The sequence below is a fragment of the Podarcis melisellensis genome (genome assembly GCF_964234715.1).
Source record: "Podarcis melisellensis genome assembly, chromosome: 13".
Taxonomy (NCBI): domain Eukaryota; kingdom Metazoa; phylum Chordata; class Lepidosauria; order Squamata; family Lacertidae; genus Podarcis; species Podarcis melisellensis.
The window spans coordinates 52,303,580-52,318,271 of record NC_138545.1 but is presented as its reverse complement, the minus strand read 5'-3'; the positions used below and the strand labels follow the sequence as shown (position 1 = coordinate 52,318,271).

The following is a 14,692-nucleotide window of genomic DNA, read 5'->3' as shown; positions in this document are numbered from 1 at the left end:
CCGCCCGCCTAGGAAGTCGTCGCTTCTCGACCCAGGGCGAAGGGGGCGTGGCCGGAAGTGACGGAACTGGGAGGCGACACGGCTGGGGATGAGAAGGGCGGGAATTTCGACTTTGGAGGCTGGAAGGCGGAAGGAAGTGGCGAGAGAAGCCCAGAGAAGCTCCGGCCTCTCTCTCGGTCGAGGTGAGACCCCCACCATATAAATGGAAATAAATAATAAGTGACCAGGAATAACAACAACAACAACAACAATAATAATAATATAGCGTTGTTGTCGTCAGGAGCTGGTGGTTGCTTTGTTTTATCTATCTGTCTGTCATCACTAAATTTGCATGCCTCCCTTGACCCAAAGATCACAGGGCGGCTCACAACATGAAAACTCAGAATATATATAAAAAAGCATCAAGGAAGGCGAGGATTTCCCCCCCCCCCAGCAGTTCAAATTACTTGTTTAACAAATGAACCCAGAAAGCTTAACGTTATTGTCTTAACACAAGCGATATTTTGCTAATATAGATGATAGTATCTGTATTATTGTGGGGAAAGTCACATGACATGTATTGCCTGAACTCGGCTAGCCTAATTTTTTCATAACGATGCCATTGGTATTTAGGTTGCTTTGCTACTTCTAGACGACTCCTCAATCACATTTTTGAGGGGGTGTTGTACCTTTGTGTGCAAAAATTACATCTCATGAATCACGTACAAGAGGAAACAGAAGGGGGGAGATAGCTCCATATAGTTTTTCTATTTCTGTTATGTGATCAGTTATTTTCTACCTTTCAGTCATACTCCTCAGATTGAACATTGCAATTCTACCATCATTTTCTACATATTTATTATCATAGTTGCTTTGATGTGAATGATATAAATTTGATAGAATTGACACTAGGGTAGAAGGGGAAAATGAGCACTACACTAAACCAATATTTTTACAGTTGACAATAAGGATCTTCCAGATCTTAGATATAGTATAATGTCTATTTATTTTTCCAGTTAGGTTTCTATGAAATGGACAAAGCTGCAGGTGACTTAAAACTGGATCTTCACAATGGATGCGAATCCTTGCAGATACATGTAGAAGTTCATCAAAAATCAAACAGGTTGGTGTAAAAATTTCCATTTCATCCTCACTTGCAGCAGAATGTCATGTGCTGCAGCGGGGGGGGGGGCGGGGGGACAAACAATAAGTCCCAGAAGCTGACTAGACATGGTGGGGCTCAAAACCATGTGTAGAACTCATCCACACTGTATAAAAGGTTTAGAAAAAACAGCCTTATTTCTTAATGAAGTTGTTACAAGTTCTGTGAGTTGCCTTATACAGATCATTGGTCCATCTAGCCCCCAACACTCCAAGATAACTTTCAGAGATACTGAAAATTGCACATAGGACCTTCATGCAACGTAAATGATCTGCCACAGAACTTTGCTATCTCCCACATTCTAAAGTTTAAGGAATTTTTCAGGAGGAGAATCAGTTACGTTGGCATTTTCAGGAGGAGAATCAGTTACGTTGGTAACTTTTAGTTACAGATAGGTAGCCGTGTTGGTCTGCCATAGTCAAAACAAAAAAAAATCCTTCCAGTAGCACCTTAAAGACCAACTAAGCTAGTTCTAGGTATGAGCTTTCGTGTGCATGCACACAAAAGCTCATACCAAGAACTAACTTAATTGGTCTTTAAGGTGCTACTGGAAGGAATTTTTGTTGGTAACTTTTGTTACTTTTGTATACTTGTAGCTAAAAAGCATATTTTCACCTGTGCCCATTTGGCTGATGGCAGGGGACATTTCCTCTGTACAGTTACAGTGAAGCTTAGTGCATGAGGTTTAGGCAGGCAGATTTTGTTTTATTTTTTCCTCTTTCTGCAGGCCCTTCAGCTGAGAGCAGCTTGCTCAATCCCTTCTAGGATACCATAATCAAGAGTGTGAGCATTCGCTGCTGGGCATACTTTTCAGAGCCTCTGAGTGGGTGGGGTCTTTTCTAGCTGTAATGGTTATGCCTGAAGTTATGATGTTTTTCTCTTTTACCCAGCACTGCAAAGAAAGAGGATATCAAACTGGGTGTCTTAAAACTACTAGAAAGGCATCCTGTTGTCTTTGGTGATTACAAATGGACTGAGTTTGATGATTATTTCCTGACAAATAATGTGCAGTCCATTGCAGTTGTGGACACAGAGCTAAAGTTGAAGGAAAGACAGGTATTACCTTATGGCTTACCTTATTCAAAACTTATTGGGGGAGGTGGAAGGCTGCAGCTTGTTACTATTAAATAAGATCATGAAAATGGAAGTAATGTCCACTACAATTGCGGTTAAGTGTATTTGTTTGGATCATGAATGCTTTCTGCAATCCAAATTCCCCCGTATTGTTGTTTCCCCTTTTCCAACTGCTACTTGCATGTTTGCTATAATTCATGGCAAGTTTAGTTAGACTAGGCCAGGCTCCTTTGAAAACCACCTCAGACAATTTTTACCACCACTTGAGAAACTGGACACTTTACCTTGCTTTAACAAAAGTTATCTTAAAAGATGTATCCAGGTTGCTTGCCAGAGAGTTCTCATGTGGTTTTTCCTCTTCATAACAGGCAATAAATCTGAGTAAGTGCAGCCTTTCCATTCACATTTTTCATCTCGGTGAAGAAGGGCCCAGTGCTGAAAATCTGGAGGCAGAGGATGAGAATATTGTTGCGGCTAATCACTGGGTGTTACCAGCAGGTATTTTAAAATTATTTATAGTTTTTAAGATTGTCCTGATGGGGTTGGAACAGCATAGGATTAGAATGTAGTAGTCAAGAGGAAGTAAAAGGATGGTTTGATTATTTATGTGGGCAGGGACAGATTTAGATTAAAACTGTGATGGGAGCAAGCAAGACATTGAAAAAAGCATAGAACACTAAATTAGAGTACACTGGTCCTGCCACTTACTTGTAATGGGGGTTTGAGCCCCATCTTGGGTAAAAGATTCCTGCATTATGGGGGTTGGACTAGATCAGGGGTTGGCAAGGCTTACCTCGCTTGGGCTGGTTCACTCCAGCGGAGATCCCTCCGTGGGCTGGATTGCGGGCACGTGTGAGTATACAAACCCACGATTTCTGGCGTCTGTGCATGCGCAGACACAACTTCCAGCACTGCGGAAATGAGTCCCTGTGCCATGCTGCGCCAGGGACTCAGTTCGGGGGCAGCTCGTGGTCCAGTTAAACGACCCCCTTAGGCTGCTTGTGGCCCATGGGCCTTAGGTTGCCTACCCCTGGACTAGATTATCCTAGTGGTCCCTTCCAACTTTATGATTCTACGATTGCAGCTATGTATGAAAATAAATGAAGAGCAAGAGGAGTCCTAGATCTCACACAAACTTCCCAGAGCCCAATAAGCAAAGTGGAGGGCTCAAAAAGTTCTTTCCATGACTTGACCCAAATCACCACGTGATTAGATTGCAGATGGGGAATCTTTGACCCTCTGCATGTTGCTGGACCACAACTCCTGACATCACTGCCCATTGGTCATGCTGGCTGGGGCTGATGGGAGCTGGAGTCCAGCAACATTTGGAAGGGAACAGGTCCCACAACCAAGGCTGAAATGCATCATGTTGTCTTAACTGGAATAAGAAATATTATGTGATCCTATGTATGTGTGTTCATAAGTATGTTCGGTGCAAAGAATGCAGCACTATTTTATTAAGCTCCCAGCAAAGTTGGTGTAATTCATTAAGTTGCAAATGGGTTGTTGGGTTTCAAAATGATATTTTGATTAGCAAAACCACACATTGGAAATGATGTATAATGGTTCTATGTTTCAGTTGAATTCCATGGTCTATGGGAGAGCCTTATTTATGATGCTGAGATAAAATCAGATGTAAGTTGAAAGTATTAAGTTTTTATCTGGGATATAAACGGTTCTTCATTGTAAACTTTCACTGCACTAGATGAGTTGTCCATTCTTACTCAGGCTTGTGTCAAGTTCAGAAGCAGTTTGTTTTTTATGAAAAAAATTATTAGTTTTCAATTACAGTCCAATGATAGTCTCATTATAACAGTACCAATTTATAATACAATTATTAATACCAATCGTTCAAATACCCAGTTATATAATTTAGATAAAGTGTCCCCCTGCATGCTAGATTTGATGATTTTCTTTATTTCTGCATTCCAAAATCTTATTAATTTCAGTTACATTATGGTCATCATAATAATCCCTTATACAACAACTGCAATATTAATAATTTCTATTTGTGTTGACACATTAAATGATTTATAAAACTACAAGTTAGGAACTCAAACTATATCCTTGTTCTTCCTGTGTGGCAATTATTCTGTCTGTGGTGTTTCTTCGTGTCCTTGTAAGATGTTATATCTTTTCCCTCCCCAATTGTTGCTATTATCCATCATGCAATAGGCAGTGCTGATATCCCATTGTTGTTCCAGAAATTTCTCCATCGCTCCATCCCATGCTTCGTTGTTTTGCAACTTTAACAGCTGCAAAAGTCACTCTATCCCAGTAGATAATCTGTTTTCACCATTTCCCCTCTCAGCCTGGGAAGAAGAGCGGTCTGTCAAACTGTAGTTCACAGACTCCTTTCATCCTTCCTTCCAACTGAAGATATATGAGCAATTATACTTCCAATTAAATTAAATTCCAAGTCCTCTTAGCATTAGTCAGTTCACTCCACAAATAATAAAGGATGGGGAAGAGTCAGCTCTGAGTTTCCATCGTAAACCTTTTGCAAAATACAGCTTCCCTCCATTTTTCCTTTTCTTACACATACAGTTCCGTTTGATGCTATATTCCATATTTATAATCCAATTTTTTTCCATCCTTGCTTGTACAAATATAATTTGAACTAACATTCAGAGGAGCATTGCCAAATCATAAATGTAGAGAATAAAACTTTAAATAAAGAAACCGTAGGCTACCCTCACACGTTTTGCACGAAATGAAGTCTTATCTCAAGTTCAAACCTTAAAGTCCTTGCAGTTGGTTTGTTCAGCAGTTGGTGATCTCCTCTCTTATAGCATGCCCCTGTTCAATTAAGCTCTAATTAATAGGAGAACCTCTGCTTCTTAATGGAGGTGTCAGAGGGTTTTCAGCAGGCAAAGTGCTTTTGCACTGGGCATCCAATGCAAGATGTTCCAACGTGGTGGTTACTGTTCACACCTCCTTTTTGCCATCATTGGGAAAAAGAGAGTGCTTCATTTTTTAAAAACAACTGTCTAATTCAGTTATAATGTGGAATTTTATTTCTCTCCCCCCCCTTTTCTCTCTCTCTGCTCAATTAGCTATTAGATTATGTGACTACAACATTACTGTTCTCTGACAGAAATGTCAACAGCAACTTGATATCGTGGAATAGAGTTGTTCTGCTGCATGGTAAAGTTTAAATTTTACTGTTTTATACAGGGCTGAAGTACTTATAGCCTTTATATAGCACCCTTAAAGTCCATAGCCATGGTTTACTTTAGCCATGGTTTGTGGTTGTTGAACCAAATCACAAGTTAGTGTATATTTTAATGTACGAAAGGAGTCTTAAAATACTAGACAGAAGTAAATTGCTTCAGTTTCATCAAACATGTGAAGCATGCAAAGGCCAAAACCTCACTTTAGTTGGAGATGGTGATTAAACTTGTTAGCCCCTGCTTTGGGGGGGGGGGCAAAAAGTAACTCAAAATTAGGTATATGTTCAATACTTAAGTTTTCTGTACTTTAATTGCAGGTCCTCCAGGAACTGGTAAAACTTCGCTATGTAAAGCACTGGCCCAGAAGCTGTCTATTAGACTTTCTCATAGGTAATTCAGATAACTGGTTGGTATCTTAAAAATTAAAATAGTACCTAGTCTAAGAGCTCTGCTTTTCAAAAGTAGACTATTCCTGTGCTATGCAGCTCCTTTTCATTTTCCTGTGACTTGCAGGAGAGAATTTTCCAGCAGATTGTTCCTCGGACATCTTCCTTCTGTTTTGTGCCTCCTCACTGGCAAGATGAACTCTTGGATGGAAGAAATTAAAAGCAATGCTATACTTTTGTATTAGAAAGTGAGAAAATAAAATATTACGCCCCAAAGTAATTGAAATAACTTAGCTATTGAAATTCTAAATTATTTAACAAATAATGATAGGTTGAACACTTTTTATAATGCCAAGTTGAGTGCGTTTTCAGTGGGGATCTTAGCACATACTTAGGTGCTTGCAGCTTTAATGGGAAAGTTAATGGGCTGGATCATGCTGTGTGGACTGAGATTTCACTAGGATCCTTGGGGAAATGCCCTTATGGATAAGTTGGAAACATAAGAAGTTGTCCTATGCCGTCAGAGCATTTGTCTGCCTCCCTCAGCATTGTTGAGAGTGACTCCCCAGCGTTGCAGACTCCCCGCTCTGCCTGTAGATGCCACTGAGGACTGACCCAGGGACCGTTTGCAAGTGGAGCATCAGGCTGCAGCCCTTGCCCTCGACTTAATTTCACTTTTTCAGGGTTATGACTGCACTTCTGGACTTTTCCCTTTGAGCTATATGAACACCAGCAGCATTAATGATTCTCCTGCTTTTACTGAGCTGATTTTTCACTTAAATTTTAGATATCGCTATGGACAGCTGATAGAGATAAACAGCCATAGCCTCTTCTCCAAGTGGTTTTCTGAGGTAAGTATTTATGCAACATTCTTAGCGGTTTTGTGATTCGGGGAATGTTTCTTGCCTATGCAGTGGTTTAAAGATGCTGTCGAATTGTCCAGTAGCTAGGGTTCTTATGCTGTGTTTTAGCACATGGTTTTTTTTTACTTTTTGGCGTATCCATGAACCTGATGCAGAGAAAATAATGTTCTCCAGTACAGCCCTTTAGACAAAATGAAGTGGATTGTGGAGATTGTACAAAAAGGGAGCTACCTCATGCGACAATGCACAGTAAGAAAAATTGCAGAGGCTTAATGTGGAGTGAATGGCTAACCCTCCTTTTAGCACAGGAACCCTATCCTTTCTCCAGCCTTCTGCTTCTTGCACCACCAGGATATCTCTGCAACATGTACTTGGTCTATTGCAGCAATTGACAACCTTTTAGGCCACATTTGGATTTCTGAGAAAGTGCCATGGATACTACTCTCTCTAGTCGCTGCTCTTCCCCTTCCCTCCTTGGATCAGGCCTCTCTGAGAGACAGAAAACATGCACACACAACACTTTTTTAAAAAAAACAACCCACATTTCTAAATATATTGACAAAGTTGTGTCAAAGTATATAAAGCAAAATAATTAGTTATAACAGATATGCAATGCTTTTGCATTGCTTAGATTGGTGACCATGAGTAAAATGTATTTTGTATCAGTAACAATAAGTATTTTATAGCAATTTATGGGAAGGGGGTGAGGAAGAGAAGAAGGAAGAAAATAAAATGTGTACTTCCTGCACGCCAACTGTGCTGTAAGCTTTGGGTTCTGTTCTACCATATACCTCATTATTTGTGTAATCAATAAAGTCACATTGGGCTACATAAAAATTCTCATGTTTCTTTTGACCTCTTGCTTCTTTAATTTTTGCGACAATTTTTCCAGTAACGCTGTTTGGCAAATTGCTGGTCCATGAGTAACAACTGTAACGATTTCCATGTCCTGACAATAATTGTTCTTGCAGTGGTTAATAGATGTGTTATGAGTCCATTGTTCTAATTTGCAACATTTCGTGACTCTACAAGTTCAGTAGTGCTAGTCAGGGGGACTGTCTGCCTCGTAATCAAAGGTATTTCCATAAATACAAGGGATCTGTGTAAAGCCTGGATCCAATAGAACTACTCTGAATCCTGAAAAGCACATAGAGCTGAAAAAGGAAGTGGGAAAGAGTGTCCACCTTCCAGCTTCCTTTGGTGCTATGTTCTTTTCCAGGAAGAAAAAGTTAACAGCCTTCACCTTATATCTGGTGAGGGAGAGGTTTTATGGCTGATTTAGCCTATTGTCTAAGACTGCAATTCTGTACTTGCTTACCTGGGAATGAGTCCAACTGAACACAGTGGATTGTGGTGCTAGAAGAGGAACAAAGCAGGAAACCTATTTTACCTTCTCCTAAAACCACAGAGAAGGAACTACAATGGGAACAAATCAGCAACTCTGCCTGATGCTCCCTGTTAGCAAAAAAATGTTTGTTCATTCTAAGCCAGATGGGGAACACTGTGTGTGCAGTCTCACCTGCAAATTCCATGAGTATCCTCTGCCGCCTAGGCTTCTTGGAGGAGGAAGGCCCCATCTGCCACATGGCCCTGCACCCTGCTAGAATGTTAACACCCCTTTTCAGGTTCTCCATCATCCCCACCAAGGGAGGTCGAGCCCACAGGTCAAGAACAGTTCTCTTTCTGCTGCCGGTGTAGCTGTTGCCCATGTTTGGTCACCAGAGGGGATTGGGAAAGTGCCAAATGGCAAGACTGGGAGAGCAGAAAGGAATGCATTATTTTATACACATCCATTTTTTTTCTCAGAGTGGCAAACTGGTTACCAAAATGTTCCAGAAGATTCAAGAATTAATTGATGACAAAGATGCCCTTGTATTTGTACTGATTGATGAGGTATGGCCACAGCATCATTTTAAATGTTAAAACATTGGCTGCATTACATTTCTGGGTCGTGGTGGGAGATAAAATGACAGAAGGGGCAATTTTGATTGGCAAGAAGATTATCATATTATTTTAGCATAACTTATTTTTAGTCCCTTTTTACATTTATGATAATGGTGTTTGAGAGTTGCTGTAGATGGCAACTTAGTTTAGGAAAGTCCTAAATGTGACTGACTGAGTTGTTTTGCATGGATGCCTCCTGAATGTAGGACAGAGTAGCTGTACACACATTAAATACATGTGCTACGGTGATTACTGTTCCTAAAAATCTGTGAGAGAGCTAGTTTTGTTTGTTTGTTTTTGTTTAAGGTGGAAAGTCTCACAGCAGCACGTAGTGCTTTTCGGGCAGGGACAGAACCTTCTGATGCCATCCGGGTTGTAAATGCAGTCTTGACACAAATTGATCAGATCAAAAGGTAACAAACTACATTTATAACTTTTTCTGGAAGGGTATAAATTGCCTAGGAACAACTGAAAGGCACAAAAGCAAAGGAGCTACTTTACAAGATCTGATTAGTAGATCCTAATAAGGCAATGTTTATATCCTCCCATCTGGCATAAAATATGATCAGATGATATTTGCCATTCTTACAGGATAATTGCCCCATCCAGGTTTCATTGGAAAGCGTCCAGATTCATTTGTCCAGTTCTGAGTGGGTCCCTTTAGTTGTTGAGGCAGTAGGTATCCCCACAACACTGATGTGCAGTCTCAGTGTCCTTTGGAATCCTCTAAATCTCAGCTTTCACCTTTTAGATTCAAAGCACGTTCTTAGCTATTGTAGTCGCAGAGTGGCATGGCAAAAATGTCAGATTAAATCCTTCAGGTGCAGTCACCATCCATGTACCCAGGAGGCTATCAATGCAAATGTAACTGACAGTGGAAACTTTCAAGTGTTGAACCTATGAAATGAGTGTTACAACATCTGTGTGTGTTTCTTAAAGGTATCCTAATGTAGTTATCTTGACGACTTCAAATATCACGGAGAAAATTGATATGGCCTTTGTGGACAGAGCAGATATCAAGCAATACATTGGCCCACCTTCTGCTGAAGCAGTGTTCAAAATATATCTTTCTTGCTTGGAGGAACTAATGAAGGTAAACTCTCAGAAGCTCTTATCATCCACATTGTATCAAACCCTTAGAGGCACGACTGGCATCCTAGAATTCCAACAATATGTTAGAACGTGGGCCCTCACAGTAGAACGCTGTGTATGTGTGAGACTGTTAGGATATAGTTCCAGTCCACCTTTATTTTTTTTTAAATAATATTTATTAAAGTTTCAAAAAAAAAGATTACAAAAATAAAGAAAAAGAAAAACAGAAAATACAAAATACAGAAAAAGTAAAAACAATTAAAAAGAAATCCATCTTTCCCTGTCTTGTCTTTCATTTACTTGTTTCCTTGACCTCCTCACACCTCCCTTTTTTGTATTCTAATTCAATTGATTATTTCAGCAAATCCTTTCCATTCTTGTTTTTATCTTACTAATTTATCTTAATATATTGTAACTTTACATTCTGACCTGTTAACAATCCATTCTTCCTTAACCCCTATATAACATTACTGCAAAAGCCACATTACATCATTCCAACATCCTTTTAGCATTCCTTAATTTTACAGTAGATAGTCTTTAAATTTCTTCCAATCTTCTTCTACTGACTCTTGTTCCAGTCCACCTTTAGAACAGATGTGTGGATTGTTGTATGTCATACGTCTGTTTACGTCTGTTTACTTCCAGCACAGTCTGCTGGGAACTTCTGTTGTATATTGCTTTTGCTATGCTGCTGTTTGCTTGGACACGAAGGGAAGCAGACATGTTTTTCCTTTGTTCCTGATGCTGAATAAATGCCTGTAAATATGCTTACATATGGGACACGGGTGGCGCTGTGGGTTAAACCACAGAGCCTAGACTTCCTATCAGAAGGTCGGCAGTTCGAATCCCCGCAACGGGGTGAGCTCCCGTTGCTCGGTCCCTACTCCTGCCCACCTAGCAGTTCGGAAGCACTTTGAATTGCAAGTAGATAAATAGGTACCACACTGGCGGGAAGGTAAATTGCATTTCCGTGCGCTGCTCTGGTTTGCCAGAAGCGGCTTAGTCATGCTGGCCACATGACCCGGAAGCTGTACGCCGGCTCCCTCGGCCAATAGAGCGAGATGAGCGCCACAACCCCAGAGTCGGCCACGACTGGACCTAATGGTCAGGGGTCCCTTTACCTTTACTTATGCTTACATATGACTCTGTCCACTACTTCCATTGTGAAAAGTTATTCACTCTGCTGATTAGAGCGTACTCGGTCTCTGAAGGCTTTTGAGGCTCGAGTCGCTGATAGATGCTGTTCTGAGAACCGGAGTTCGCCCGGCTGCTGGCCGGCGGCTGGAGCCAGCTGGGGGCCTGCCAAATGCCCCCGTCTCCCTGGACGCATCCCAAAAGAGATGCTCTCTTTGCTTAAGCAGGAGGCAGCCCCAAGTCAGCGCAGAGGGGCAGTGCAGTGTTGGTGATGCCTGCCTCCTCTAGCAAGTGACAGTGTGGTCAGGCTGGCTCTGCTTGGCTGTGAGAGAAGGTGGGATTTGCTGAGCTGTCCGCTTGGGTGCCCAGGCTTTCTCCACCTCCCATCCAGCTATAAAGGGAGGGCTATCTTGTGGTCACCTGCCACCTTCTGAGGGAAGGAGGAGAAAAGGACTGGGCGGCTGCTGAAGCTCAGCAGAGCCAAGAGGAAAGTCCTAGGGGCACCTCAACTCTCCCTTTTTCTCAGTCCTGGAATAGGGAAGTCATTGTTCCCTTTGAATGAGCAACCTGACCCTTAAAGGAAATGGAACACATTCCTTCTCTTCTCTCCACCCCACAGGAGCCCAGAGCATCTGTCTCAGAGCAGAGGGAGGGAGGCCTGAGCAGTTCGTTTCTGCCACTTTTCAGGGTTTTAAAAACCTTTGGGGTTTTGTTTAAAAAAACCTGTTTCTCCATACCTTGGTGTTTGCATACCTTGAGTATGTTTGTTCCTGTTGTTGCTTTTCTGCTTACAGATGTTTGATTATCGTTGTTCCGTCATTTACCTCTGAATGCTCATTATGTTACTTACCTGCACTAGATATTGGTGAGCTACTAGTAGACAGCATGTGGGGAGTTTTTAAAATAAAAAATAAAATTTGTTTTTGGGTTGTAACCAGGGCCCCCAAGGGTGGTATACAAAACATTCAAACAAACCAGATTGAGAAAAGAACTGTGTGTGTGTGTGTGTAAGCAAAACTCTGAGGAGTGGAATAACTGTCCACAATCTGCATATCATTAAGAGCTGTGTGGAATAGACATTGTTTTTACTTCCCACCTGAAAGTGAACCCAGGTGAGGCCAGTCTCACCTCCCTTGGGAGGGAGTTCCAGTTGGAGTGATGCTGTGTGTTCCCCCCAACCTTTGTTATGTTTTGAGTAGTAATGCACTTGTGAGATTTATACATTTCTTACAGATAAGATCTTTTTCCTCCCAAGTGCCAGATAATATATCCTCGACAGCAGCTGCTGACACTCCGTGAGCTGGAGGTGATTGGTTATTTAGACAGTGATGTGTCGAAACTGAGTCTCATATTGAGAGAAATTTCAAGGTAGGATTCCTGGTTTCATTTAATCTGTCTTTTAATTTTACCCTCACATGCGTCCAGGTGAACCAGAAGAGAGAAGCCTTTCCAAAGGGAAATTAACTGGTCGTTTTCTTCCACCTGTGGTCAACATGTTTATGTGGGCCACTGCATTTTATGGTCTAGGACAGGCTTCCTCAACCTCGGTCGGCCCTCCAGATGTTTTTGGCCTACAACTCCCAGGATCCTTAGCTAGCAGGACCAGTGGTCAGGGATGATGGGAACTGTAGTCTCAAAACATCTGGAGGGCCGAGGCTGAGGAAGCCTGGTCTAAGAGCTTCTGTGATCTAAGGCTAGTTCTGTCCTTTTTCTTGATATTTCATCACTCTCTTTCTCAGGGAAAGTAGATTTGTTTTGTGGTGTTTGAATAACTTTCTAAAATAATTAATAAACATTCAGTAGTGAACAAGAGTTGCTGCACTTTATCTGCAAAATGCCTTTCCTTGTCACAAAGTAAATTGCATGAATAACAAAAGGAAGACTTTTTTCTTTTTAAAAAGTAAACCAGCTTTTCATGTCAAATATATCAAGGCATGTACCTACAGAAAGCATGGAAGAAGTCATCCTGGTTCTGGACAAGGCTTAGAACTCCTCCCCACTCCCAACATCTAAATATCAGCATACAGGGAAATTTCTGTAGGAAAACTGAGTTTCCACCTGCAGTCTGAACAAGTACAGTCTTACTTACCTCGCCCACTCTTTGTGAGAACTAGGTCTAAGGGAGACTCAATTCTGAACAGCACAGCTGCTGACTACCAACAACAAGAGATGTTGTAGAAATTACCAGCCTCGTATCCTAATTTTGCTATTCGTAGCACACTTAGCACTTCCTTATGTGCTTGTATTTGTGAACGTGAGCCCGACGCCTCTCCTGCTTCTGTATTAATACAGGAAAAGTGAAGGACTGAGCGGCCGTGTTTTAAGGAAACTTCCTTTTCTGGCACATGCACTTTACATTCAGGTAAGGCCCTGCTCCTTGTTCTTGTTACTGCAGGGATGGACCGTGTTCGCTTGCTGGCTTCCTCTGACCCAGGTACTTGGTGCCAACAACACCTACTCTTTGTTGACCCATTTCAGGCTTCTGTATACAGTGGTGCCTCGCAAGACGAAATTAATCCGTTCCGCGAGTCTCTTCGTCTTGCAGTTTTTTCGTCTTGCGAAGCACGGCTATTAGCGGCTATTAACGGCTTAGCGGCTTTAAGAAAAAGGAAACAAACTCTCAAGAACTCGTAAGACGTTGCGAAGCAAGCCCATAGGGAAATTCGTCTTGCGGAACGACTCAAAAAACGGAAAACTCTTTCGTCTTGCGCGTTTTTCGTCTTGCGAGGTACCACTGTATGCCTTTTGGAACTTGCTCTAATGTATTTATTGCCCATAATAATAATAATAATAATAATAATAATAATAATAATAATAATTATTTATTATTTGTACCCCGCCCATCTGGCTGGGTTTCCCCAGCCACTCTGGGCGGCTTCCATAGAAACCAGAAAACACTAAAATATCATACATTAAAAACTTCCCTGAACAGGGCTGCCTTAAGATGTCTTCTGAATGTCAAGTAGTTGTTTACCGTTTTGACATCTGATGGGAGGGCGTTCCACAGGGCGGGCGCCACTACCGAAAAGGCCCTCTGCCTGGTTCCCATGGGCTTTCCCCCAGTTTTGATGGAATTTAGCAATTCACCTTCTGCTTGTAAAATGCTGATGCCATGGGGCTAGTCCCTCCCTCTCTTATGTGGTGGATACACTTACCTTGACACTGGTTTTACTTTTATTTTTTTATTCTAGTCACCTAATGTCACAACGACAGCTTTCCTTCAAGCCTTGTCACTTGTGGTGGACAAGCAATTTGAAGAAAGAGCAAAACTTGCAGACTGCATTTGACATTCTCCTTCCTCCTCCAGTGCTTGACTGAGTAGAACACTTCCATTAGTTACTCTGTTGTATTGTCTTTCTGCATGATTGTTAGGACTTATTAAGGAACCTGTAAAAACCTGAATAAGAAGTAGGGAAATGTATAGTTTTTTCAGTGATATGTTTCCAAGTGCAGTTTAGGCATAGAGACTTTATATACATTGAAGAGCTTTATTTCATTTGAGCTGTAAACCTGATTAATTCCTAAAATAACTATCTTTGTCACTGTTCATGTACATTTTTTAAAGCTGTATCGAAAATTCTGCACTTTGTGTACCTGTAATTTGTATCATTTTCTGGTATTTTTCTGAACTAGAATATTGTCAACAAAATTAAAAAGAAAAATACTGCCGAAACAGATGTGCTGATTATGGGTGAGATCCAGCTTAGTCTTTCAGTCTATTCTTTTGACCCACAAGATGAAATTCAGTGCAAGTAAAGTACATTAAAAGCACAGAGACTAATAGGACAGATCATAAGACTAGGCATGTTTCTGACTTTTGTCTAATACAAATTGATCTCTGATCCTGACCACCTCAGACAGAAACTTGGCAACGGCCAAAGTCAC

General features: G+C 41.3%; 1 protein-coding gene across 2 annotated transcripts; it reads left to right on the top strand.

Annotated features, from left to right (window-relative positions):
- The first annotated feature begins 57 nt into the window (after positions 1-57).
- On the top strand, positions 58-14,391 carry TRIP13 (thyroid hormone receptor interactor 13). 2 transcript variants are annotated; one of them, XM_081884214.1, is made up of 14 exons: positions 58-182; positions 1,000-1,102; positions 2,032-2,197; positions 2,584-2,713; positions 3,795-3,850; positions 5,272-5,362; positions 5,706-5,778; positions 6,562-6,625; positions 8,444-8,530; positions 8,888-8,994; positions 9,521-9,674; positions 12,063-12,175; positions 13,100-13,169; positions 13,999-14,391. In XM_081884214.1, the coding sequence occupies exons 1-14, from the start codon at positions 89-91 to the stop codon at positions 14,092-14,094; spliced, it is 1,404 nt and encodes a 467-aa protein (XP_081740340.1). In that variant the 5' UTR covers positions 58-88; the 3' UTR covers positions 14,095-14,391. The 2 variants fall into 2 exon arrangements, with proteins under 2 accessions (XP_081740340.1, XP_081740341.1); XM_081884215.1 differs by having other exon boundaries at positions 61-182; positions 996-1,102.
- The last annotated feature ends 301 nt before the right edge of the window (positions 14,392-14,692 follow it).

Coding starts and splice junctions, on each gene's coding strand:
- TRIP13 (XM_081884214.1), top strand. CDS start 89: ATGAGAAGGGCGGGAATTTCGACTTTGGAGGCTGGAAGGCGGAAGGAA. Junction 183..999: donor CGGCCTCTCTCTCGGTCGAG/GTGAGACCCCCA, acceptor TTTTCCAGTTAG/GTTTCTATGAAATGGACAAA. Junction 3,851..5,271: donor ATGCTGAGATAAAATCAGAT/GTAAGTTGAAAG, acceptor CTGCTCAATTAG/CTATTAGATTATGTGACTAC.